At 42.9% G+C, this 27,406-nt stretch overlaps 1 protein-coding gene across 6 annotated transcripts in view; it reads left to right on the forward strand.

Moving 5' to 3' along the window:
* PKP4 (plakophilin 4) overlaps nucleotides 1-22,628 on the forward strand; it is a 235,230-nt gene extending 212,602 nt beyond the window's left edge. For 3 of the 6 annotated variants that reach the window (XM_008574304.1, XM_008574305.1, XM_008574310.1), the window contains 11 exons: nucleotides 708-891; nucleotides 4,099-4,216; nucleotides 5,677-5,868; nucleotides 6,050-6,223; nucleotides 9,514-9,664; nucleotides 12,810-13,005; nucleotides 14,766-14,850; nucleotides 14,974-15,091; nucleotides 17,734-17,862; nucleotides 19,557-19,630; nucleotides 21,624-22,628. In XM_008574304.1, coding sequence (XP_008572526.1) covers nucleotides 708-891; nucleotides 4,099-4,216; nucleotides 5,677-5,868; nucleotides 6,050-6,223; nucleotides 9,514-9,664; nucleotides 12,810-13,005; nucleotides 14,766-14,850; nucleotides 14,974-15,091; nucleotides 17,734-17,862; nucleotides 19,557-19,630; nucleotides 21,624-21,872 — 1,670 coding nt within the window. In that variant the 3' untranslated portion in view covers nucleotides 21,873-22,628. The remainder of the gene's footprint in view (nucleotides 1-707; nucleotides 892-4,098; nucleotides 4,217-5,676; nucleotides 5,869-6,049; nucleotides 6,224-9,513; nucleotides 9,665-12,809; nucleotides 13,006-14,765; nucleotides 14,851-14,973; nucleotides 15,092-17,733; nucleotides 17,863-19,556; nucleotides 19,631-21,623) is intronic. The other 3 variants (XM_008574306.1, XM_008574307.1, XM_008574309.1) reach the window with 3 other exon arrangements.
* Nucleotides 22,629-27,406: the final 4,778 nt, after the last annotated feature.

Consider the following 27,406-nt stretch of genomic DNA (forward strand, 5'->3'; position numbering starts at 1 on the left):
TGACATGAGTTACAGTAATTTATTGTTAATTTCACCTATATCCAAAAAGAAACAACAGTAACTTGTGCTCCTAAAGCACGTGGCATGGTAATAAAGCTCTTAAAGTCGAGATGGAAATATTTAAACCTCATTTAAATAAGGAGGAGAGAACAAATATAACTGTGCCAGTAGAGTTATTGCAACCACTGTATTTAAGCTTGAGCTTCCTGGTAACAAAGGTAAGAAAAGAAAGCATGATGAAGAGACACATGCCAGTCTTTCAAGAAAAAGAAATTTTTTCCAAGTACTAAATCCCAACGATGGCTTGTCACACAGCCAATGAATGTAAGGGCCAATGCAATAAACAGCAGTTTCACAAAAATCGTAGATGCATTGTATTTATGATCCTCACCTGTTTTGCACCCCTCCGCCCCACAGAGTAACTCCAATTTGCTTTACAAAAACTGCAGTCATCTTGCCTGATAGATACAGAGGCTCTAAAACTTGAGAGTGAATATTAAGGCTTTGTAATATACTGCCAAAAGCTCACATATGTTCACTCAACACTTTATTAGAGGGTCCATCCCCAGCCTGGCTGCAAATATAAGCCATAAATTAGGTTTGGAATAGACTTGAGTTTGTATCACTTGCAGCTGACGTGTTTATTTCATCCCAAAAGCTGCAGGATCTCTAACTAATGATTTGATTTTTGAAATCTCATTTTTTAGGAGTTCTTTGGAATTTATCCTCATGTGATGCTGTGAAGATGACAATCATTCGAGATGCTCTCTCAACCTTAACAAACACTGTGATCGTTCCACACTCTGGATGGAATAACTCTTCTTTTGATGATGATCATAAAATTAAATTTCAGACTTCACTAGTTCTGCGTAACACCACAGGTTGCCTGAGGTAAATTCTTTATTTCTTCTTTCTAATTAACTCTCTAATTAAATAACACATGTCATAGATAAAGTGATTTTAGGAGGACTTTATTTTCTTAACATCTATTTGAGTTTTCATTTTTATGTGGAAGTTTGGGCCACTGGACTTTTCCATTTGTTATTCTGTGAGAAAAACATTATGAGCAGACTTGTGGCATTAAAGAAGTTATCTTATAAATGACTGTTCTGTGAATTATTCAGAAAGGCCCTTTTGGTTTGAGATTATAGCCAAAATTTCAGTTTTTTCCACTATAACAGCATTTTCCTGGTTATTACATTCAGATTGCTAATGTGTTTGCAGCCTGATTTTTGTTTAAATTCAAAATGTTGGCTAAAACCTTTTATTTTTAAAAGGGTCTAAAGAGGTGTGTGATATAAACAATCATTGGTTTCAAGTTTTGTAAATGAGCCCAAATACTGTTTTGGTCATCACCCTTAGCATTTAAAATCCATAAAGCCTCCTCTAAGTGTATACAGTTCAGCTCATTATATGCCATTAACACTCATCAGCTCAGCTTTGACCCTGGTTCCCAGCCATACAATGCCTTGGAAACTGGAAACAGAAGCCTTGGGCAGAGTGGCCTGGTGGCAGGGAGAATGGACTCTGGCCTCAGACTACCTGGCTGGCAGTCCCACTCAAAGCCTCAGTTTCTTCATCATTAGATTAGGGATGTTAATGCTGTCTCATAGCCATGAGGAGTGAGCAGGTGTGTGTGGAAAGTGCTTAGTGTAGAGTCAAGGAGCAAACACTCAGTGAACGCCATTTAACATTTAAGCCAAGACATATGAGCATCTCTACAACAGAGAGCTTGAGAGACAGAGGGCCCTGTGCTGCTGCTTTGGAGCCTTCCAGCATTGTGACAGGTGGCTGTTGGCCCCCTCATCAAGGGAAAAGTTGGTGGGGCGGGGCAGGCAAAGAGAGTCAGGATCTCAGAAAATGGCCCAGCTTCTCCTGACTCAGATGCCCACATCACCGGGTGTGTCATGTGGCCAACCAATCATCGGAGGAGGCAGCATCTCACCCTCCCGCACATGGATACACCTGGATCCTGGAGGGGTGATCACTCCTCAGCCAGCCAGCTAGGCTTGAAGGGAAAGTCCAGGGGCAAGACACACTCCTGGGCTCCCCCAGAGGTTCAGAGCTATAAACATTTGGTGAATGCCTTCTTTGTGAAACCAGTGATAAACAAGACAGAGACTAGGTCCCAGCTTTGATGGGACATGTTCTCCTGGGGAAGACAGACAGATAAGGAAAAGAGAAAGTAACAGTAGATGCCATAAAAATAAATAGGGTGATGTAAGAGTTGTTGGGTGGTCACTTTTGTGGTCAGGTGGTCTCTCGAGGTGAAATTTAAATTTACATCTGAAATATCACAAAGAACCACTCAGTTGAGGATTGGGGGTCCAGAGGACAATTATTGTAGGCCAAGGGAATGGTTAGTGTAAAGGCCCTGGGGCAGGCATAAGCTTGTGGCTGTAGCTTAGAGGGCAAAGGGCAGAGTGGTACAAGGTTGTGTAGGATTTTGTAAATCAGAAGAAGGAGTTTACATTTTATTCCAAGTGCCATGGGAAACCATCAGAGGGTTTTAAGCAGGGGAGGATTGGGGCTGGTTTCTGGCTACAGTGTGGAAGCCTGAGATGGGCAAAAGCGGAGCCAGGGAGGTAAGGCTGTTTCAGTGATCCAGGCAAACTACCAGAGTGGCCTAAACCTGGAGCTGGAGAGAAGCAGGCAAATTTGGGTTATTTTGTGGAGGAAGAGCCGACTCATGCTAATAGATTAAATACAGGGGGCAAAGAAAAGGAAGTAAATAAAACTAACGTATAGTTCTTTGGCTGCATCAACTGGAAGCATGGAAGTGCTGCTGATGAGATGAGGGGGAGGGGAGAAGAAAGGTTGGAGGGTGCACAGTTGAGAGTTTTGACCATTTTCCATTTGAGAAGTCTAATTAGCTGTGCATGTGATAATGTCAGGAAAGCAGTTGGAGTTCTAGAGAGAGGTCAGGGCTGAAGACAGGCATTTGGTAGTCATGGTGGTTCACAGGTGGTATTAAAGCCAAGGGGCAGAAGGAAGAATCTAGAATGCAAAGGTGATGACAAGAAGGTACCAAAGTAAAGCCCTGGGCACTCCTGGAGGAACCCAGGGCAGAAGAGGCCGAGGACAGATAGCAAGATGATGGATAAACCAGAGAAATGTGGGATCCCTGAAGACCATGGGGAAAGGGAGAGGTCAGCTGTTGAATGCTGCAGAGAGGTGCTACAAGATGAGAGCAGAGGAGGGACCACAGGTGACAGTGTCTTTCAGGCCCCAGAAAAACAAAGGTGAAAGCAAAAGTCCTTCCAAATCCCCCGATCTAGTCTAAATTTTGCAAATTCTTAATTTGTATAATTTCAGAGTTAGCCTCGATCCCTTGTTAGTGGGACATAAAATAGATCCTTATAATTTAGTATCAATTTATGTAGCCATATTGATATCAAAATTTTCAGTGTGGATGAGACCTAAAGCAGTTTTCAGGGTTTTTTGTAATTCAAAAGATGAGAAAAATTTTAACATAAGCAAATTTCCATATTTAACTTGAAATTTTTATACAAGAAATGATGTGATTCCTCTGTTTATTCAAGAAATATTTAATGACCCCCTGCTATATAGAAAATATTATAACAGGCACAGGGGACTGCAAGGACCTTTTGGCCTAACAAGGGAGGTAAATAAAGCATTTCTAAAAATAACAACTACCCTGGCTAACGCACACAGTGCCTTCTACGCGGCTGGCACTTTTCTATTTGCTTTATGTATAGCGACTCATTTCTGCCTCACAACAACCCTATGAGGTAGTTACTATTATTTTCCCCTTTTTACACATGAGGAGGCTGAGGTGAATAGGCCCTAAGTAATTACTTTAGGAGTTGTTAGAAAGTGACATGTCATGAGAGAGGTATGGTCAAAGTTCAGTTGCCCAGGTTCCCTTCTATTTGCATGGACAGTAGAGAGCTGGCCATCATGGTGAGCTTTTGGGATGTGGAAATGCAAGCTCCAAAATGCCTCATCAAACCAAATCTAAGTGGCTGCTCCCTGCTGTGCATTGTCTGGGATCAGGAAGGTAAGGCTGCGTGGCTAAAGAAAAAGCTGCACTCTCAGCGGCTCCCACATGTACCCCCCCACCCCCACCCCACTTAGGAACCTCAGCTCGGCAGGGGAGGAGGCGCGGAAGCAGATGCGGTCCTGTGAGGGGCTGGTGGACTCGCTGCTGTACGTGATCCACACGTGTGTGAACACATCCGACTACGACAGCAAGGTCAGTGCCTGCCCAGCCGTGGGAGGGTGGTGGCAGGTGACAGCAGCTGCCGAATGCCACTATCTCATGCTGTTGATTCATCCTGAAGTTCTGGAGCCTCTCCTCCTCTTGAAGCTACACTCCAGATCAAAGGGAGAGTCTCTAAAAATTACAGGTTGACAGGGATGGGGCAACTTAAGAAAAGAGCCTCAGAACCATGAAAGCAGAGGGACTCAGTGTGCGGGACCCTGGCTTTCCCGTTCTCACGGCAACTGCCCCTGCTGCTGCTTCCTCCAATCCTGTAACCCCTACTCCTGGAATCAGACCCATCTGTATTTGAGTGTTTACCAAATAAAAGCTCCTGGCCAAGGCACTATAATCCCCCAGCCTCTCAGCCCTTCTTGCCCCAGTGCAGTCCACAGCCCCCACTCCCCCAGCGCCAGCTCCTGATGCACCTGTCCACAGCCAGCCCCTCCTGCATGGCCCCGCTGGCCAGCCCATTCCCAGCATGCGCCCCTCCCACTCCCCCTCCTGCGTTCTCCATCCCTGCCTGAGCACAGGGCACTCTGCTTATCAATTGTTGGCTGTGGCAACCATACAGGATCTACCCCAGGGGCTGAGGACAGTGGGAAGAAACAGGAAGGAGGAACTAAAAGTGTCAGAAGTTCCAAGGTGGGCTAGGTACAGGGTGTCAGGATGGGCTGGACTAGCAGAGCCTGTTGCAGGTTTTGGGCTATGAAGGTGAGTCTGAGAGAGGAAAGAAGAATGAGTGATAGACTCAGGAAGAGGGTTGGGGAGAGTTCAAGGTGACAGACAGCCAAGTTTTCATTTGAGCCTCACTAAACCAAAAAATCTGCAGGTGAAGTTGAGAGGAGTAAGCAAGTTGGAAAGGGGAGCTTGCTGGGTAGGCAGACACTGAACTTGGTTTCAGATACTCTGAGTTTAAGTGGCAGTGGGCCTCTCAATTAGAGATGTGATATAGACTTTAAGGAACAAAAGACATGTGCAGAAGGCACAATGTCAATAGAGGAAGAAGTCACCAAACATTCCTCAGAGGGGAGAGCTGGGAGATTGAGGAGGAGGCAGGGATGGGACTTGGGAGTAGGGGTTGTCCCAGAGAGGGAGTTAGTTGGTGACACCTGTTATCATGCTGAGGATTTGCAGCAGTGAAGAGTGAGGTTCTGGCGTCTTGGCTGCAGTCTGTCACTGCAGCAGTCCAGAAGCAGAAGCACTGGGCCACAGCCTTGCACATTTTAGTCAGCCTAAAATCAGTTCCTCAGTTGTACTGAGGATGGCTCTGCACCCTGTCATTTGGGTATCCCACAAAAAACTCTAGAATCAAAATTCTTTCTTTGGATTGCTTCAGGATCTTATAAATAAAAAGTAGTTCTCCATGTATTTCCTATCAATAGTGTTCAGTTCAGAACATTGTGCTGTAACGTGCTATGATGTTTTTCATTATATGCTGTGTTGGATTTCAGACAGTGGAGAACTGCGTGTGCACCCTGCGGAACCTGTCCTATCGGCTGGAACTGGAGGTCCCTCAGGCCCGGCTACTGGGACTGAATGAATTGGATGACTTACTAGGAAAAGAGTCTCCCAGCAAAGACTCTGAGCCAAGCTGCTGGGGGAAGAAGAAGAAAAAGAAAAAGAGGACTCCTCAAGAGGATCAAGTTAGCATTTTATTTGATGTGAAACTAAAGTCTCATTTTTCTGGGAGTGAGAAATCACATATTTAGCAAGGAAAAAAAATTTCTACATAGCTATAGCTGAGTCCAGCAGAGATGAATATTTTCAGGTGTTAGAGATCATGCTCATTCTGCCTCTATTTCACACGTGCTGTTTGTCTTTCAGTGGGATGGAGTAGGTCCTATCCCAGGACTGTCTAAGTCCCCCAAAGGGGTCGAGATGCTGTGGCATCCATCGGTGGTGAAACCATATCTGACTCTTCTAGCAGAAAGTTCCAACCCAGCCACCTTGGAAGGCTCTGCCGGATCTCTCCAGAACCTCTCTGCTGGCAACTGGAAGGTAGGGTGTCTTCTGCTTGTCTGCGCTTTTTTCCGTCTTTGCAGTCAGATCAGCCATATTGGTGAAAGGGACCCACTTGTTTAGAGTGTGTCTGTGAAAGGGAGGGAGGAGACAAGCAGTTGTTCTGGGGATCCACAGATGAATACAACATAGTCCCTCTCCATGAGAAACCAAAGGCTGGTGAGAAAAACAGACCGTGTCAGCACAGTGTAGAAGCCACAGGACATGTGTGCTGCAGGATCTTGAGAGAGGACATCCAACCCAGCCTGGCAGGATGAGGGCAAGTCAGGAAAAGAGGGGAGCAAGGTGGCGGGGAAGGTTTCCTGAAAGGGTGGTGCTGCCTAAATTGGATCTTTAAGGATGACTAAAATGAAGCCAGCAGAGTCTGAGGTTGGGAGTGTAGAGAGAGCAATCCAAATGAAGGGTACAGCAGGAGAGAGGAGGAGAGGACAGAGTGAGTCAGGACCCCAGGCTGGTCACTGGGCACAGAGGGCAGGACAGGGTGTGGCCCAGGTTGGAGCCGGGCATCATGGAGGCCAAACTGCAGGACCCTTGACCTGACCTACAGACAAGTGACAGAGACAGGCTGATGTGGACACTGTTGGATCCCTTCTGCAGCAGTGCAGAAGGTGGATTCTGTGAAGAGAAAAGTAGAGGCTTTTCTCTTCAGGAGCCAGGAGCCAGTGCAGCAGCCCGGTGATAGGTGGTGGGGCCTGAAGCAGAGCCAAGGCTCGGCAGCACCGAGAGAGGACCTCTTCTGCTCCTTTCTCAGATGCCTACAGAACACACACATCTGAAGTTTCCATGTCTCCTGGTTAGATGTATGACTTTAGGAAAGTTGAAGGCAATTTCCTATTGTTAACCCTATAAGCAAGTTTCCAGAACTTTTTAAATGTCGTCTAGCAACTTCCCAGATAGTCCTGAAGCATTTTCAACCTCCGGAAATTTCCTGACGTATGTATTTTAGTAGAGTTACTATAATGCTTGTTTTTGGCTATTTCTCCCCATCCCACTCCCCAAATAAGATGCTTTTGGCCACTGTATTATCTGTGATAGTGAAAAGCATTGATGGGCATAGGTATGGTTCGTTTCGTGCAGGCACTGCTATATTGATTATGTACAGATAATTGTGGTCTGTTGCTAAGCCAATGTGGTTATTTTGTTGTTCCTAATTGAAGTGCTAATGATTTAGTTTTTAAGTGCTAGCTCCAGAGCCAAACTACCTGGCTCTGAGTCCTGGCCCATCTGCTTACTAGCAGGGAGGCCGAGATCTATGTCCTCAGTTTCCTCATCTGTAAAAGGGAGTTAATACTAGTACCTACCTTATGAGGTGGTTATGAGGATTAAATGAGATAATAAATGTGATAATAAACCAAGGACCATACCTGGCACACAAATATTTGTAAATATTTATCTTGTAAACCAATGTTCACTTCCAGTTTCTGTGACCAGAGGATCATTTAACAATAATAATTTAAAAAAAAAAAAAAAACAGTAATTAAAATAGATGTGATTTGAGTTGCTTAAAATTTTATTTCTGGGATCATTTAGTGAACGAAAGTTAGATGGCAAGCTTGTTTAAAATATAAACATTATATTTACATGACTTCAAAAGTATCTAAGATAGTGAGTCAAAATATCAGACCCTCATTAAAAAAACAAGATAATCATGGCCACAGATGTTATCAGGCCAGAAGCTATTTTGGGAGCAGTGATGACTGTAGTGCTCAGGAAGAGGGGCGCTCAAGCTGGCCTGAGCTGGGCGTCTCCAAGGGAGACAGGAGGAGTTGGATCTGTTGTTGCTGGTTTTGAGAGAGACATTGATAAAACTGCCTGAGTGCTTTACCCTGTAGCAAGTCATGTACTCTACTTCCCCCCTGTAAATTTCATTCGATTTGGAAACATAGGAGTATTCATTTCATATGAAGAATGTTAATAGCATCTTTGAAATGCATCTTTTCCTCTTATTTGTGTTATTAAAGTAAACTATTCTGTTGGTATTTAAGAAATTGGGGGGGTCAATCACATTTAATGTTGCAGGATATACAAAGGCCTAGTAGATCTTTGTCTTCGTGTCTTGGCCACAGCAGGAAAATATTAGACGTTTTATGAGCGGCATCTTTCAATTATCCTAAGTTTTGAAAGATGATTTGCATTGGTAAAAATGTCAATTATAGCTCAAAGCTTAAAACAAGATTAAAGATCTGTTTTCTAATGTTACTTTTCTGGTTGTTTCACTGATGACTTAACATTCATATCCAATTCATATGGTGCACACGCTGACTCACTCACAGAGATGCCTCATAGTCACAAAACGATTTCTTGACTGAGGACTTTTTTTAAAAAAAAGAAAGAAAGCAGCAGCTAACTGATATTCAATGAGAATACATTTTGCCCACAAATATACTTACTTTTTTGACAGTGTATGAATTATGATGCTCAATGTTTCTAGAGAATTCCCTTTCTTCTTAGGCAAGGGATTTTTCCCAACAGTGTCTTTGACAGAAAACGGAACTCAAAATATTAGTATAGGTAATATAGAAAAAAATGACTTGAGGGCCGGCCCGGTGGCGCACTGCTACAGTGCGCCGCTTGGGAAGCACGGCGGCGCTCACACCGAGGGTTCGGATCCCACATACAGACCGGCCGCTTGGGAAGCACAGCGGCGCTCACACCGAGGGTTCGGATCCCACATACAGACCGGCCGCTCACTGGCTGAGCGAGGTGCGGGTGCAACACCGAGGGCTGTGATCCCGTAGCCGGTCCCGGTCCGGTACGGGCGCGACACTGAGGGTTGCGATCCATTGCCGGTCACGAAAAAAAACAAAAAGGAAAAAAAAAAAAAAAGAAAAAAATGACTTGATGGAGACAGTTTCTCCTCTAATGGGTTACTGTCTCTGCCATCCTATTTATAGCCCCTGGACCTGGCGTGGGGCCAACTGCAAAGAAAATACATGATCCTTCCTTAATCATGTTTATGTATCTGAGAAAGAAAGTAATCACTGTCTTCTCTTTTCTGCACAAAAATATCTGGCAGATGGTGCTTTGAGATTTTTTCAGGCTTTGGGATTTCTTTTTAAATCAATCATCATTTCTTTTTAAATCAGTCATCCCAGCCTTTCTCCCAAACTATGGCTTTCTCTTTACTGACACTGCAGATTTAATCTTCAATCAGAAAGAAAACATTTAATCTATTAGTTCATCTTTTGGAAACATTTTTTTTAGGCAGTAGTAACATATGAAAGTGTATCTCTGTTTTATATTGCTCATTGCCTTATTTTGCTCCCAAGTTTGCAGCATACATCCGGGCGGCTGTCCGCAAAGAGAAAGGGCTCCCCATCCTTGTAGAACTTCTGAGGATGGATAACGATAGAGTCGTTTCTTCTGTGGCTACTGCCTTGAGGAACATGGCGCTGGATGTTCGCAACAAGGAACTCATAGGTATGTTCTGGTGAGAAGGTGAGCTATGAAGAGAGTAACTATAATTATAAAACTCTTCTTTTGATTAACAAATATATGGCATTTAAAATTATTAACAACTGAGTCCTAGTCCCCAGTTTCTTGGCGTATTTGGGGACCTCTGCTTTGTGACCATTCTTTTTCAGCAGGAGACAGACTCATTAATTAAACATTGATCAGGGAAGGTAAATTTTCAGAAAAGCCAACAATTTCAGTTGTACATTACACACTCTGATAGATTTGATGTCTTTATTTCCCAAGAGAGGTCTGATTCCTGAGCAGCAAAAAATTTTAATGCTCCCTTTCCAATTTTTGGATTAATATCTTCTAATTCAACACCGCCATGTTCTAAATAAAAAAAAATGTTTTGTGGCTTTTCCCTCTTGGAACTGTGTAAATACTTACCTTAGGGCACAACCGCTGTCCCAAGGCCATTTCCATCACTGGGCAGGGTTAGGACAAGGGTGAGGTAAGCAAGGCTCCTAGGGCACAAAATTTTAGAAGGCCTTCACCCTCAGCTTCATACAAGGGTGGAGTTGGCACATGTGTGAACCCAGCGAGTGCTCCGTACGTTTTGTGCCATAGGCAGCTTACTTGTCTCTAGGGCACTGCCATGTCCCAAGCAGGCTGTGGAGTAAAAAAAAGATCGGGGACCCATAGACCCGAGCTTCAATCCTAGATCTGCTGCTCACTGGTCTTGAAACCCAAGATGTCCTATATAACCCCACCTGGGCTCAATTCCTTCATTAGATTGGAAATGAAAGGAAACTATCTCAGCTCCATCTATGAAAGGGAGCTGGTGATCCCTGCTGTGCTAACCACAGGTTTGCTAAGAGGAGGAGTTGAGAAATGGTGGGAGGCAGCCCCTTTACAAGCCACCAAGCTCCATACCAGTCCCACAGCTGGTGGCAGGTCATGGGACAGGAGGGGGAAATGGGACAAGATCTTATGTGGATTCACGTGAATCTGTGTTGAACTTATATTAAAATACATCTGCCATGAGAGAGGGGGGCAGATGGAGAGAGGGAACAAGGCAATAATATTTACCTCAAAGAGACACCGTGAGGATTAAATGTGGCAACATACAGCATAAGCCCTAACACAGTGCCTGACAGAACTGTTATTTTAAATTATTGCCCAGATTAATCTGCTCTTAACACACCATTCCTTTGAGCCAAATCGTCCCCCAGGGAGAGGAAAGGAGGTTCCTGCATGCCCTGTTCATAGTCCAGCTCGTGCCTAATTCCTGTAGATGTGCTGTAACTCTCAGTTCCCACACTTCCTTGACAGAAATCCTTTGGGTCCCCAAAGAGAGGAATTTTATAGTTATTTTTGTTACATCTGTATTATTCGAGTTTCTTATAAGAAGCATGTATAATTTGGGAGTTCTTAATGCTAAAAAGGACATGGTTGACACATACGTCTTATGGCCTGTCATATTCCAGAGCTGGGAGAAGACGCAGGGAGTGAGTGCAGGAGGCACAGCCATACCGCTGAGTGCTGAGACCTGGTTCTCTCAACGCATCCCTGTGCTTCCTGTGAATAACCTCTTTTTCACTTTCACTAGCGTTTTCTCTCTCCAGTGATGAATATTATTTCCCCAGCTGGAGCATTCTTGAAGTTTTCTATGAATCACTTTGTCATGTTTCCCTACAAAGATTGCTTCCTTCCTAGGAGATCTCAGCCCCTCCCAGATTCGGTATTTGGCTCTAATTTACCCAGCACTTCTGTTCCTAAGGACCATTCCCTTCTCTGACCCACCCCTTCACTCTCTCCTCGCATCTATCACCAGCACTAGCAGTGGACTTTCTTTTCAGAAAGTCATTTTTCACAAAGAAACAAAAGTTTGTCACTTCACAAAAGTGACTGCATACTCAACTGAGTTGGACCCACCCTGCTGTCTTGTGCTGTAGGTTCTGAGGGGACAGCTAGGTTTGTTCTCTCCAAGCAAAGGGAGCTGCCTCATCCCAAGCCTCAGGAGTGCAATTTAAAGTTGGGCCTTAGCAAAATGACAAATTACATGTCACGGACCTTTTTGGTCATTCAGGAGTATTCAGAATCATCAGTGCTAACTTATCATCTGTTCTCAAATACCACGTTCATCTTCTGACCTACAGTGTCATGGTTGTTTTTCCACTCTTCATAACAGAGTTTGCTGTGAGTAAACCCAAGCCTTCCCTTTGACATGCTGGAAATTATGCAGCGTGTAGTGAAGGCCTGTCTTCAACTGCTTACCATTGTATATGAATAGGTCTTTAAGAAAAACTTCATTTAGCATCCACTCAATTATTAGCATAGGGGAGAAAAAAAACTAAGAAAATGTTCACTTGAGTTTTAGTTAATTTCTTTTGTTTGCAGTGCACTTATTCCATTCTGCAGTTGGTAATTGAAACTGAAAAAGCTAGAGATAATTTCTTTATGGAGAGGAGTTAGAGAAATTTAGTATCTGTAAAGAAAGGCTTCAATAGCTGTGAGACTCCCCTAGTCTTGTCTTATTATTATAATTGCATTACTCCTGGGAGGTAATAGACCTAAAATTTTAATAGCAAAATTTTACTTGTGTTTTCTATTAAAGAAACTAACGTCAGTACTGATGTCAGATCAGCTGATGTACACCCTCAACTTGATAAAAATGTATAACTGTACTCAGTTCACACATTAAGATCCAGAAAGATTTCATGAAAAGTATTGTTTGGCAGCCTTAGTTGGTCCAGATTCAAAGATAAGTTTTAAAAAGCTTTAAAAGGAAATTGAGGTATTTTCGATGCATAGGAATTCAATTGAGAATAAAATTTACTATCATAATTCCTTCATTACTTGCTGTTATTGAAAATAGTTGAAAGCAACTTTATTAGTCTACCCAATTTTATGTCCTGATTTACATTTTCTTTCAGTGGTTGACAGTAATATTTTATAAACCAATCATTTCTTCAAGCGACAGTGCAATGTTAGTTTCCCCTTACAGTTACATGTGTCCTTTTCTTCTTTGCCGTGGGTTTTGATTTTCTTTCCTGTTATTGTCTCTTGAGGTTTTATCCTTAATAGACTGCACACTATCAGAATCTTTCAGCAATAACAAAAACCTAGTACCTTCTGAAAGTAGAATTTAATCTTTTGCATTTGGCAGGTAAATATGCCATGCGAGACCTCGTCAACCGGCTTCCCGGTGGCAACGGCCCCAGCATACTATCTGATGAGACCATGGCGGCCATCTGCTGTGCTCTGCACGAGGTCACCAGCAAAAACATGGAGAACGCCAAAGCTCTGGCTGACTCGGGGGGCATAGAGAAGCTGGTGAACATCACCAAAGGCAGAGGAGACAGGCAAGTCTGCGGCAAGGAGGGGCAAGCACAGGGCTCGTGTTCCTGGGATTGTCCTGTGATAAGGGCCTTTGTAGAGAATGAATTTCCAACTGGAAAAGATTTATTTCTGCATTTCTTGCATGCTTATAAGCTAAGCAGTCTCCCAGCTGTTAAAACCTGTTATGCTAAGAGGGGCATGTTCTGTCATGTGGCCTTTTTTCATGTTTTTACTTTATTGTAACACTCATCACTCCTGCGTTGGTTTCTGCCTCTGTGTTAGTCTGTTCAGGCAGCTATTACAAAATATGAAGTGTGTGGCTTATAAACAACAGAAATTTATTTCTCACAGCTCTGGAGGCTGGGAAGTCCAAGATCAGGTCAATGGCAGATTCGGTGTCTGGTGAGGGCCCCCTTGTTGGTTCATAGATGGCAACTTCTAGCTGTGTCCTTACATGGTGGAAGGTCAAGAGGTCTCTCTGAAGCCTCCTTTATAAGGACAGTAATCCCTTTCGTGAGGGCTCTACTCACGACCTAATCACCTCTCAAAGGCCCCACCTTCTGATACTATGATCTTGAGGGTTAGGATTTCAACATGAATTTTGGGGAAACACAAACACTCAGACCATAACAGACTCTAAAGACACATTTGGTCATGCCAACCCCTGGAAAAGTCAGAAATTTCGGGAGAGAAACTTGGGGGCAGGCACCACTTCCCCTGTGCCTTTGGCTCTGCTGCAGGCCCAGGGGCTTGTTCTGCAAAAACATCTTGAATCCCTCAGTTTGGGGACTGATTCCTCTGCCAGGTGCCCAGAGAGTATTAAAACCACAGCTCTGTAGCAGGGGCTGTCGTGTGGCCTCAGGGTGTGCCCCAGGCTGGGATCACACATTTCCCTTTGCTTCTAGATGACACCTAACTGATAAAGCAGCGGGAGTTAGGGATTAGAGGACCAGTGGCAAAAATTAGAAGGTTTTCTGTCATGGAGCTATAGTGGTGACTGTAAATTTGCCTTAGAATCAGCTCAGAGAAGTGGTAAGTAGGGATACTTGGTGTCTTCTCAGAACAGCAGGGCAGCAGCCACCCTGAGCCGAGTGATGGCTGCTCTCTCCCCACCCTTCATGGTGTGATTTCCCCTGCTGTGCAGTATGTTTTCCTCTAGGATGACTCCCCAGTACCAGGGGCTTTGTCTTTCCCTCATGGTGTATGCTTAGCATCTAGAACAAAGCCTGGCCCACAGTAGCTGCTCAGTGAATGTTGGTTATGCGCACCAACATTCACAAAATGTCTTCAGAGAGGGGAAGTAATGTGACCATATTTTCCAAATCGAGCATTAGAATATGCATTTGTTTATGTACAGGTATGAAAGATAAGAAGGCAGTAAAGATTATTAGATGAAGGGCCAGTAATGAAGGTTGGGGGGTACAAATTAACTTGGGAGGATCCTCACACACTCAGGCTGTGTGGTCGTGGTTATAATCCCAAAGCCCTAGTGAGGTCACTGAGGTCAGCAGTCCTTGGTAGCAATATGGAGGGAGGTTGGGGCTGACACCCAAAGAGGCCCTCAACTTAGGCTCATCTTGGCCACAGCTGCCACCTCTGGCCAGTCCGGAACTTGATGGACTCCTGGACACACCTGATTCCTTAGTGCTGTTTCCAGCAGCAGCCTTCATCCCTGTGGTCCTGAGAGAGGAGCCTCTTGGCCACTGGTTTGCAGCCTGAGTCTCTGCAAGTGGAGCTGAGGCTGTGCCGCCCACATTCATTAACATCCACGCTCTCTCCCTAGATCATCTCTGAAAGTGGTGAAGGCAGCAGCCCAGGTCTTGAATACATTATGGCAATATCGGGACCTCCGGAGCATTTATAAGAAGGTAAGCTGCAAGAATAGCTCTGGCATAATTAGCATTCATCAGCGTACACATTCATAATCATTTATTGTAATGAAATGTCATTATTCATTTTGAGAGGTTTCTTTTTCTCTTTTAACTCCACAGGATGGGTGGAATCAAAACCATTTTATTACACCTGTGTCAACATTAGAGCGAGACCGATTCAAATCACATCCTTCCTTGTCTACCACCAACCAACAGATGTCACCCATCATTCAGTCAGGTCAGTGGGTAAACTCCACTCCTTTACCAGAGCATTCATGTGACAACATTGTTTCCCAGCTAGAGAAGATTGAACATAAGCTGATTAAGCCTGTCACCTCCAACACTGCTTATCGAGCTAAGAGCTTTCTTTGCAAATTACACACTGTTGTAAACAACAAGCCCATTTTCTTCCTTCCATTTTAAAAGCTTCTACAAGCTTACATAAGCTACGGTGCTTAAAAGTATCCCCGAGCCCTACCCACAAGATTCTGCTTCACTGGGTTTGAGAAGAGGCCCTGGAATCCACATTTGCCAAGCTGTACAGGTAACCCAGACGCAGGAGAGTGGTGGCCTACACTTTACACACACCAGCTTATGCCTGAAAACGGCTGTCCTGTCTGCCTCTTGGCCATAAGTTTGGAATCTCCTCCAAAGTGGTTTTTGGGTTGTCCTGGTAAAACCTCTTAGAAACAGAATCCTTTAACACGATCTTTAGACCTGCAGCCTAGGAGTGCCTCCTCCTTTCCAGTTCAACCTCCTTATCCCCCGGCTACATTCCAGACCCCCAGCATCCACAGCTAATGGGAACAGGCCTTATAGGATGGGTTTGTACAAATTCCCTTTGATTTTTAAGTTGGGAAACGTGGCAACTGTGCCACCTACCTATTTAACTTTAGAAAGAATGTTTTGAATTTTAGACTAAATTTTTTTACATGTAAGGGCAGATTATTACTACCAAACCAAGTCAATCCTGTAAATTTAATTCTTAACTAAATGAAAGAGGAAAAGTAAAAATATCTTAGTTTTATTTGGCTTTAATCAGCTATTCTGACATAAATATTATTTGTTGTATTCAACTGTGCTGCTATGGCAGTCTTATTTCTCATAAAACAAATGTGGCCAAAAAGACTAATATATGGCCAGGGGTTCTTGCCACATAATTGGATGTCCCCACTTGCACATGAATTTTTTGAAATTATCTTTGCCTACTTTGCATGGTATATATTTACATCTTAATTTTACAATTATGAGTTGTTTTCTTCAAAGAGACCTATGGTTGGTTTTTTAACATCCTTAATGATCCTGAGGCTGTCTTTTATAAAAATGCTCAGAAACCGTCAGGGACTTAGAAATAAGGATGCCAGGGGACATAAGAGATTTGGCTGCTTAAAAATAAAAGGCATATGTACAAGCAAAGAATAATTTTTGACAGATTAGCACATAGCTACTAAGCAGTGAATTTGTTTTGAGCATCTCTTAAATATACATGCTGGACAGTGTTGACTGCTCCGCATCTACGTAGGTACCTTTCTGGATTCCGTTCAGACATAAGGTGTATTTCACTTTTGTTTCTCCAGTTATTGGAGAAACAAGGATTTGATCATCCGTCCCCTGGCACTAGTGCAGGATTTGCTTATGGACATGTGTGATGCCTTGCTTGTGTAATCATGGGAGGCAAGCAGGTATTTTTCTGTGCTACAACCTCCTAGAAAGTAAACAAAGTGAATGAGCAGCACATAGACACTGCCCATGCATGCTCACCCATGTCTAACACGGAGCAACCCAGGGTCAGTGAAGTGACTTTTTAGGAAAAGTATGTCAGTTATGTTTTTCTTTGAAAGCATCGAGGCGTGCAAAACCATGGTGCTGAGGTTTGGGAGCTATTGCTTTCAAGTGTATCAAGTGGCCACTCTTTTTTGTAATAACTTCAGTGTAAGTGAGATGATCTTTTTGATGAGAAAAAGGAAAAAATATGTGGAATGTTTACTTCTTCTGTGAAGAAGGCAAAACCATGGTGCTGAGGTTTGGGAGCTATTGCTTTCAAGTGTATCAAGTGGCCACTCTTGTTTGTAATAACTTCAGTGTAAGTGAGATGATCTTTTTGATGAGAAAAAGGAAAAAATATGTGGAATGTTTACTTCTTCTGTGAAGAAATGTCCAAAAGGAGACCCATGAATAGATATGTTATTACTAGATGTTTGCCCCAAGCTGGGATAAAAAATCTCCTGGGCCTTTGGGAAGCCAGGACTTAGCACCATAAGCTTCTTGATGAGCCAGGGTTACTGGGTTTACATAGTCTCCCTGACAGCAAATCACCATAAAAAGAATTACAAATTTTATGGACTGGGCACTCTTATTCAAACACATTTGAAGATGCAGATATTTTTGAGATAATCAGAAATCAAAACATGCCATAAAATGTCTGTTTACTGAACAGCTATACGTAAAGGGTAATAGATGGGTATTTTACAAGCAACTGAACTGAGATCATACACTAGCACATGTAACTCTGGCATAGCTAGTAAGTTACTATCAGTTTTGAAGGCCTGATCAGGTCACTGAGGCACACTGCTGGGGCATCGTGCATGAGTTCTGTGCTGCGCCTCTTTAGCTGGCTGAGCAGCTTGCACTTCAGCTTGAGAGTGAGCCCAGGCTTTGCCTTCGCTGATTCATGCAGTGACGGCTTGCAGGTCGCTTTCCTGGTACTCAGGTCTGTCTGCCCTTCAGTGCCCAGCACATCTAAATGCTGAGTTCTAGCACCAGCTATGTGGCATTTCTAATTACTGTCTTTGTTTTTCTGGAGAGGATTTTCTAGAGACACTGACAGTCTTTCTCTTTCTTCCCTTTTTCTCTCCCTCCTCCTTTTGCCTCTCCCTTCAGTCGGCAGCACCTCTTCCTCACCAGCACTGTTAGGAATCAGAGACCCTCGCTCTGAATACGATAGGACCCAGCCACCTATGCAGTATTACAATAGCCAAGGGGATGCCACACATAAAGGCCTGTACCCTGGTAAGATGCCAGTCGGGTGTGTGATACAGAATCTCGAAAAGCAGTATTTCCAGGCACTCAGCCAGTGGCCTGGGAAGTAGCCTGTGCTTGTATTGAGATGGTCCCCCAGCAGCAAACTGTGTTTCAGTCTCTCCCTTTCCTACTAAGGGGATGGTTGCCTTTTCTGCATGTTTTATGTAAAACTAGCTAATGTAGTTGTACGGTGGCCACAAAAAAAAGAGGGCTGTATCCAGATGAGAAATTCTTCTTGGCTGCCGGGTGGGCGGTGCAGTCCCTTTGCTCTGGCCCCACCCTGCTCGAGCAGTCTCTCTGTCTATTTTCCATGTGCATTTGAACCCTGAGTTGGCTGCGGCTTTGCCAGTGCTACATCTTCTAATGGGCTCCTCTCTTAAATTCAAACCAGAGAATGGAGATCACTTTCATTTACATTTTCATGGAAGAGTTTTAATGATTAGCAAAATATTTAATGTGATTCCCCTCAGAGTGATTTTTTTTGAGAATAGCAAAAATAATGTTACATAGTGTTAGTATTTTTATATGCTATTCAGAAAGCACCAGTCCAAAGAGTTACCAAGATTTCATATTGTCCCCATTTTCAACTGTCTTGCAAATTATAACTGATCTAGAGATTTCAAATGTCAGTATGAGCTACCCCCAAAAAAGTACTCTTTTCTCAAAAAACCTATTTATTAAAAATAAATAAATAAAAGCTGGTGGCAACTTAACTACCGCTGGGGGAGCAGTCTCAGTTGTGCTGTTGTCTTTGAAATGTGATTTCACAGGACTGTTTACTAATCGACTATTGTTACTATGGCAATTAATAGCTCAGAAAATTGCAGATGCTACATTTTAAACCCCAAGCTCTGTGCAAAAGGAAAAGCACATACAAACTGAAGTACTTGGTTGCTTCAGATTTGCAGCAGCCTGCTTTATTTTAAAGATCACCTCTTTAGCATGCATGCCCTTCTGTATCTTTGCTTGCTTCAATAAACTAATTTGCCTTGAATATGTTTCGTTTTCTCATTAAAAACATAAGAATCTTTGCTGGCCATAACAATAATAGAAGGGTAACTAATGACATCATCAGGAGTCTGCTATGGATTCTTGAAGACAGTTATCTGATTGCCACATTCATTTGGTTTTAAAACATATTTAAATATGGCAGACACATGACTGTGCCTCCATGTGGCCCAGCTGCTGAGAACATGCCTGTGCCTGCTCTTTCCAGGACTTGGGATTTTGCATCACAGCTGTTTGAAGGCATGGGATGTGTTCAAATATTGTGTTTCCTTCTCTCTGACCCTCTGTTGTAGCTCAGAGCCCTGGAACAGTGGTGTTGCTCAGCTCAGGGAGCTGTGCTGCTGTTCGAAGCTAGCCAGAGAAATCCTCCCAGGTGGGGCAGAGCTTGAGAAGGAACCCTTTTTGGATGGGCTCTCCAACAGCATTGCTTTTTGGTGAAACACAGATGTGGCTGTTTTCTCCTATTTTTGCTATCAGCACTTACCAGCCCTGGGATAAGCAGCAGCCAGGCTAGATCCAGGGAACCCAGGCTGCTGCCACTCCTAGTTTGTGCTGGCACTGGGGAAGGCAGGGCCTGTCGGGGACAGCACTAACCCTAGTGCAGGGGAGACACACAGCCTAATGGACCAGAGTAATGAGCACTAGTTTTAATTTCATAAAATATTTTCTTACAGGCTCCAGCAAACCTTCACCAATTTACATCAGTTCCTATTCCTCACCAGCAAGAGAACAAAATAGACGGCTACAGGTGAATTTGCAATATCATTTTTACAGGAGGCTGATTAGCAGTAACACAGTAAGGAGTCCCTATCTGCTGACTTCCCAGAGCTGGGCCAACAAGGCAGGGCCCAAGGAGCTTTCCCTGGGGATTCTCAGTCCTCAGAAACTCATCCTCGGTCTAAACAAAACACTTCCAAGTAGCCTCAAGGTCTTGAATATCCACATCAGTGCTGCTGGAACCAGCATGCCACTGGTGGAAATGGCTGGGAAGTCTTTAATTCATGTAATTTGCCCAACAGTGTCCAATTCCCACTCTTTTTCTGTTAAGCTCTAAAATCTCTTCCATCTGTGGGTGAGGAAAGGTTGGGAAGCACACTTATCTCATTGCTCTCTTTTCTGTATACCTCATTCTCCATCTTCATGACTCCTTCCCTGTCCAAGCTCCGTGATTTAAAAACACAGTCCACAGCCAGGTCTGTTCATCTCACAGGTCAAAGTGGATTTGGCCCCTGCTGGGGTAGACCCCACTCTGATAGCGCGGGAACTGGTGGTTGCAACTCTCTCAGGCTCTGCTTTCATGAGGGGCCTACAACCAGTTGCGGGTCCTTCCTGATGCTGTGGTCCACCGGGGTCATCTGATCTCTTACCTTCCAATAACACAAAGCATTTGGGGTTTCCCAAAACAAGATCTGTTCATCTCACAGGTCAAAGTGGATTTGGCCCCTGCTGGGGTAGACCCCACTCTGATAGAGCGGGAACTTGTGGTTGCAACTCTCTCAGGCTCTGCTTTCATGAGGGGCCTACAACCAGTTGCGGGTCCTTCCTGATGCTGTGGTCCACCAGGGTCATCTGATCTCTTACCTTCCAATAACACAAAGCATTTGGGGTTTCCCAAAACAAGACTATATCCTGTCCTTCAGATAACAATGTTCTAAGATCCCTCCTTGACTTCATCATCTTTTCTGTATAGATGGAAGAAAAAGAATTTCCAAGTTACTCATAATTTATACTATAGTTTTTTAGTCAAGAAAAATAGCCTTAGAATTATGACTCTAACTTAAAAAGAGAATTTAGCTCTGAAATCCTTATAATGTTAGAATACATTTAATTCCCGAACATGACGTTGATACCTGTGGGTAAATTTGTTACATCTCACTAAGTTGGGGGATTTGGACATGATCAAGAAGACAGACAGACATGAGAACCATGACAGTTTGAAGAAATTAATGTGAGTCAAAGCCAAGGCAGCACAAAAGGAAATGGGGACCAGATGCCCTGTGTGAGTGCCACGTGGGCTTGGCCTTGCTTCCTTACAGGTGGATTTATTAGCCCTGGCTCGGGGAAGTCTTCTCCTGCAAAATTGTATTTACTCTCATGTCTCTTCTAATTTTACTACTCTCCTGCCTTCAGATTGCTTATTCCTTTAATAGTACAACTTAAAGCAGAGTTTCCAGTGTGGCTGCTGTTCACCAAACCACATATGTCTTTTAAAATTGAGGGATGGACTCAATCTTCATCTCCGAGGTGAATGTTTTAAAAGATGGTCTGCAATTACTCAATTATCCAAGACCCCAAAATCCATCCCCTAACTAAATTTATGATGTGCTAATAATTCCCCATGTCAAAACAAAAATCAAGGCCATCCTCTCATTTGGCCTGCCCAGGTAACAGGCCCCTCCGCAGCTGGGTGCAGAACAGGGCCTCCAGTAAGTAGGGGAGGTTGCTGGGGGCCACCTGCCACCAAGATCTTTGGCTCTCCTTAGGTAATAACTTCTCTAGCTCTAGCAGCCTTAGGACAGGACTTGAACAAACTCAGCCAGCCTGCCTGTAAATGTAATTTAAAACCCTTACACAGTCTACTAATAAACATACAGTGTGCACCACAAACAACTTTTAACCTTAAGCCTGCAAATACTGAATATTGCTTTAAAAATATGAAGCAGGAAGTCCACTTTAATTTTCCTTGAGCATGTATTTTTTAAAATTGCTTTTATTTATTTGCCTTTTCATTTTGTCAACAGCATCAACAGCTGTATTATAGTCAAGATGACTCCAGCAGAAAGAACTTTGATGCATACAGATTGTATTTGCAGTCTCCTCATAGCTATGAAGATCCTTATTTTGATGACCGAGTTCACTTTCCAGCTTCTACTGATTACTCAACACAGTATGGACTGAAATCGACCACAAATTACGTAGACTTTTATTCCACTAAACGACCTTCTTACAGAGCAGAACAGTACCCAGGATCCCCAGACTCATGGGTGTAGCATCGAGTCGCTCGGCAGAGGAACTCTTTCTTTCTAACCTTCTTTGGATTGACGTGAACAGTCCGTCTCGCTGATTTGATGATGAAATGTGAAAGTGAAATGGAAGGAATGAGTGGAGAGTATATTTTTTTCTTTTTTGAGGAATTATCAGGGAAGTAAGGAAACCTTTGGGAGAGGACTTCCTAAGCTCTATTTAGGTGTTAGGTCTAATTACTTGTAGATTCTGTAGTCTGGTGAAGGTGTGGGTGACGTGATGAGAGGTTTGAGAAATGGGTGAAATGAGATGGGGTATGTGTAGGTCAAATCAAATTAAAGATGATTTTTTTAATGTGAATAAAGTTATGTTCTGATAGTTTGTACAGAAAAAAATAAAATGGATGCCCTTCATGTTTTATTGCTATTACTAAATGTCGAGATTGTATGCTATTATGTCTTGTAAATTTCTTTTGTTGGTGTAAATATGGAAATGCCACATCGGTTAAGTGCCATCATTTGTAATGCAGTGTGTCATTTGAAAAGAGATTTGAAGAAACTGACAGCTTAAAAAACAAATGGGAAATCCAAGGAACTGTTAGCAATTAAAAACAAACTACGACATCCTTTGTTTTCACAATGAGTAGTGTACTTTGGAAGCACAAAGTTCAGTCTGGTATAGCAGCGCCATGCCCATTCCCTGCCTCTTTCATAGGACACTTCACTGCCATTTTCTATGCACATGAAAGAAAAATAAATGTGGAAATTTCATCCTTGGAAACGTGTTCCCTGGTTTGTTTGTTTTTTTAATTTTTCTGTATATGGAAAAGCAGGTTAAAGTAAATCTAAGTGAATGTTGGAAACAGCTTAAATTTATCCAACTATTTTGGGCTTTTCCTAGTTTTATACAGTTAGTACACCTTATGAGATGGACCACACCAAAGAATGAAGCTGCAAGCTTACCTCCTCTTTTTCTATTTTAGTGTCTTTATTTCTTAGGATCTGTTTTGAATCTAATGCACTCTACAATTTTATTATGGTTTTTTCATGCTGCTGTATGTATTTAAAACCACTTTTCACCTAAGAGAAATTACATCTGGCAGCCTGGCCATAACTAAATTGACAAAGACTCCTTTTGGCATCATTTTTAAGAACTCGATAATAACATCACAACACTGGTTGGGCATTTATTTGGTCGGCATTAGTGTAGTAAACCAAAACTAAGTCTAAATAATTATTTTTCTGAGTAATATTGAAGCACAGTAATTCCTGAATTAGGGATGGGTCAGGGGAAGCCCTACAGACTTGGTGGACAGGGGCCCCCATAGAGTTTTTCTGCATCTGTGGAGACAATGAGCACCAACCTCAGGGGCCCAAATCTGGTCTCGTAGTTTCCACCCTTGAGCCCCAGCTCCTGTATCTTACGTGGAAAAATAGGGAGCAACCCATACAGCAAGTCGAACCCAGAGGTATTGACTTAGCTCAGTATATCCTGCAAGCGTGATACAAATCATATAGAGTATTATAATGTTTGTACTCGTATTTGGGAATGCATGGAAAGAGACCCAAGAGAAAAGAACTGGCATCGGGACTTTTCAGATGTTGTATCCACTTGAGGTTTGAATCACTGACTTCCCTGAACCTGATATTTTCCTGCCTGAGCTAAAGCTGAAGGCCATCTCTCAGGGAGTCAGGAAAACAAGGGAATCTAGAGCTGGCCTGAGCTGATTGTCAGTGACTGTTTCTTTTAGTGACCTCGTTAGTCTTTGGGGTAACTTAGGTCCCCCACTGTGACAGGCAGCATTTCAAAAACTGATTTGGATTTGGGTTGCAAAGAACTCACTTGGGCCTCCAGTCAGACCTCCTAGCAGAGCCAGAAAGTGGCCTATGGATGAAGACTGGGCAGACCTGATGACCTTTAAGGCTTCTCTCTTGTGACCAGAGAAACGAAACTGCAAACAGCCTGAATAATACAAAACCACATCACTGATCAAAAAGCCGAGCCCACTCTCCCTCCAAGTTGTGGGGACACACAAGCTCTGCTAAAACAAAGGTGACTTTTTGTTGCTGCCCCAACTTTACCAAGTGGCATGCAGAGTTCAGCCCTCAGGGAGAGGTCTGTGGTTCTGAACAGCCAGGGAGGAGTCAGCTCACTTCCTCTCCTCCTGAAGTGTCAGGGCTGAACTGAGCCAACATGGGTAAGCTAGCTAGACCAGGATTTCCTCACCCTGACTACACTTTACAATCACCTGGGCAACTTCCACAACTAGCTCAGTCTGGGCCTTGCCCTGACCAATCCAAGTCACAGGCGGTGGGGTCCAGGCGGCAGTATTCCTGCAAAGCTCCCTGGGTGACTATGTTGTGCATGCGGCTGACAGCCACTTGGCCACTCACTGTCCTTCACTACCTTCCTGCCAGGTGACATGAAAATTTAACAGTGGGGGTTTGGTGTGTGCAGTTTACCTAGATTTGGACTGTTACCAGTGAGAACTCAAACTCGGAAAGTCGGATGTGAGGTTTTTCTTTTTGCCAGAGTATATCTCACTTAATGCACGCTTGTTTAAGGTTATGTCTTTTGAAGCCAATGGATGTTTCATGAGTATCAGAAATGGTGACCACACACTACCGTAACTTTTCCCATCATTAATCCATTTGGTGTGTGCAGTTTACCTAGATTTGGACTGTTACCAGTGAGAACTCAAACTCGGAAAGTCAGATGTGAGGTTTTTCTTTTTGCCAGAGTATATCTCACCTATGCACGCTTGTTTAAGGTTATGTCTTTTGGAGCCAATGGATGTTTCATGAGTATCAGAAATGGTGACCACACACTACCGTAACTTTTCCCATCATTAATCCGGCCAGTGTTTGATTGTACACCTGATTTCTGATTCTTTCACTGAAATACAAACAGTTCACTTTATTAAGTGCTTGCTATGTGCGGAGTATCACATAAATTATTTAACCCTCACAGCAAATGTATGAATCTGTACTGATATCCCATTGTACAGATCCTGAAGCAAACTTGGAGAGTGACTTGCTGAAGATCACACATCGAGTAAGTGGCCGAGGCAGGGTTAGCACTACAGTCTATCTTAACCACAATGCCAGTGTTTTCCAAATTCAGCATATTGAGTTCTGAACTATTATTTCCTAGACATTTTTCATCATCTTAAATTTGCCAAAGGGAACTCTATTACTACTCTAAAGGAGAAAATCATCATCACTTTCCATAAATAAAAATAACCATAAAAATTAACATTTAACTATTAAACATAAAAATGTCTAGGATTGTCTCAGAGTTAAAAAAAAAAAAAAAAGGTGTACCACCAAAATTCATCTTGTGTTACATGAACCTCATCGGGGGAAACTTGAGTCCTGATTATTCTGCACGTGATTAAGGTTAGGCTTAGGATTCGCCATAAAAGAAACCTGTGAGCCACTTCTACTAATATAGGCCCATTAAACAAAATATCACTAGGTGATCCTCTCATTTGGGGGCCTCAGCAGTACCCTTGAAGGAACATTTATCTAAATTTATTAAATGATGGTTTTATTTCCATGATCAAACTGGATTATATGGAAAAAACATTTGAAAACTTGGTCATTGCTCTTCACTTTAATTAAATTTTTTAAATGACATTATTTATAATAGTATTATTCATAATGGCAAGAAACTGGAAACAACCCAAATCTCCAACAGAAGAATGGATAAACAAAAACCTTATCCAAGAATGCATAAAATTGTGGTATATTCATGTAACAGAATATTAGAGAAGCAGTAAAAGAATGAGCCAATATACAATGACATGGATGAATCTCAAATACGCTGCTCAAAAGAAGGAGGAAGCTGCACCAAGGAGCACATACGAGATGATTCCAATTCGAGAACAGGAAAAACTCACCTACAGTGAGAGAAATCAGAAGCATGGCTGTGTATGGTGCTGGGTGTTGACTAAGGAACTTTTGGGGATGATGGGACTCTGTGTGTGTGTGTGTGTGTGTGTGTGTGTGTGTGTGTGTGTGTGTGTGTGTGGCTGGCCAAGGAGTGTTCTATATCTTGATTGGCGTGGCAATTATACAAGTGTATACATTTATCAAAATCCATCAAAATGTACACATAAGATGGGCACTTCATTGTATGTAAAATTTACCTCAATAAAAAAATCTAACGCTTTAAAAGTCAGTAAAGAAATACATAATGGCATTGTCCAAGACTTAGTTTTATGACCTAGAATCAGTTATGATTAGTCTCCCTTGAGTTGAGAAAAATCCAATTTATATACTTCAAACCTTAATAAAACATCCGCTTAAGAGTAGTTTCTCACACAAAAGGTGTTAGCACAACATTTCTTTGTAGTTATATACACAAATCCATTTAAAAAGCTGACAGCTAACTGAGTTAAATTCAAACAGAATTCTGGAAAGTATATACTTGAAAAGTACTGCGAGCATCCTTTTGGAAGAGCTGTGATTGTGCAGATATGTGTATTGACAAGAAAGTAAGTTAAGAAGTAAAACTTGGGCTCATGTTTAATCGTGTTGCTGAGGGAGAGAAGTGTGTCGCCCCTTTTACCTAATGATCCAAAGAGATGTGTAAGCAAACACCTCACCCACCGAGGCGCTGCCCAAACAGCAGGGAAGGAGTGTGGGAGGGGAGCCCCTTCAGCAAAGTACCAAAAAGGTGTCTGCAGAAAACAAACAGGTCAGTGAAATCTGAGTCAAAGCAGCTAATAGGTTTGTTCTTTGTTTTTCTTAACACTACAAATGCAGGGCAAACTTTGAATTCAAAGGAGAACTTTGCTGCAGGTCAAGGAAATCCTTGCTGGACAGGAAGCAAACAGTCTTACTCCTAATCAGTGTGCAACTGGAAAGGAAGTTAGAGGACAGCAGGGATGCAAATGATGTTTGGAATTCCAAGGGCAGCTTCCAGCCCTGACAAGCAGCTGCCCCTTCCTGGCCTGTGCCAAGAGCCAGACTGGGCAGCCGCCCATCCAGAGGAACGCTTCTCAGCTGGGGCTTGTCCATTGTGTCTCCCTTTAGAAGGTCTTGACTTTTGTCCGCAGCCTTATTCACCCTTGTGATAGCAGTTTGCTGTTCTCCCAGGTGATGGCTTGACTCGACTTGCTGTCTTTCTGAATGCCCTTATTCAGGACAATTCTTAAAGGCTGCAGACACAAAAAGTAAATTATTAGCAAGGAAATCATTACTTGAATGGTGTCTATTTTAGTGCCTTTCCCTGTTCTTATGTCAGCAGCTTCACTGGAAGCAGCTGGCATGTCCCCTAAGTGGCTGTTTGTGCCTATTGCTGTTGCCTAATTCTAACTTGAAATCACTAAAAAGTGTTTTGTGCTGTCATAATCATTTGCATGAGCCATAACTAGTTCTTTCATTATTAAAGCTCCTTTCGCTGATTAGGGAAATTTTGGTAAAGGCTTAATGATATGATGGGCTATTTCACCCTCTATTCACATCTCAATGATTCCAGAGCTGACCAATGCATTGTCTTGGAAAATAAAATTAAACACAACTTATGCTGGGTCAAAGGTTAATTCTGAGATCAG

Source organism: Galeopterus variegatus, unplaced genomic scaffold, assembly GCF_000696425.1.
Source record: "Galeopterus variegatus unplaced genomic scaffold, G_variegatus-3.0.2 Scaffold1031, whole genome shotgun sequence".
NCBI lineage: Eukaryota > Metazoa > Chordata > Mammalia > Dermoptera > Cynocephalidae > Galeopterus > Galeopterus variegatus.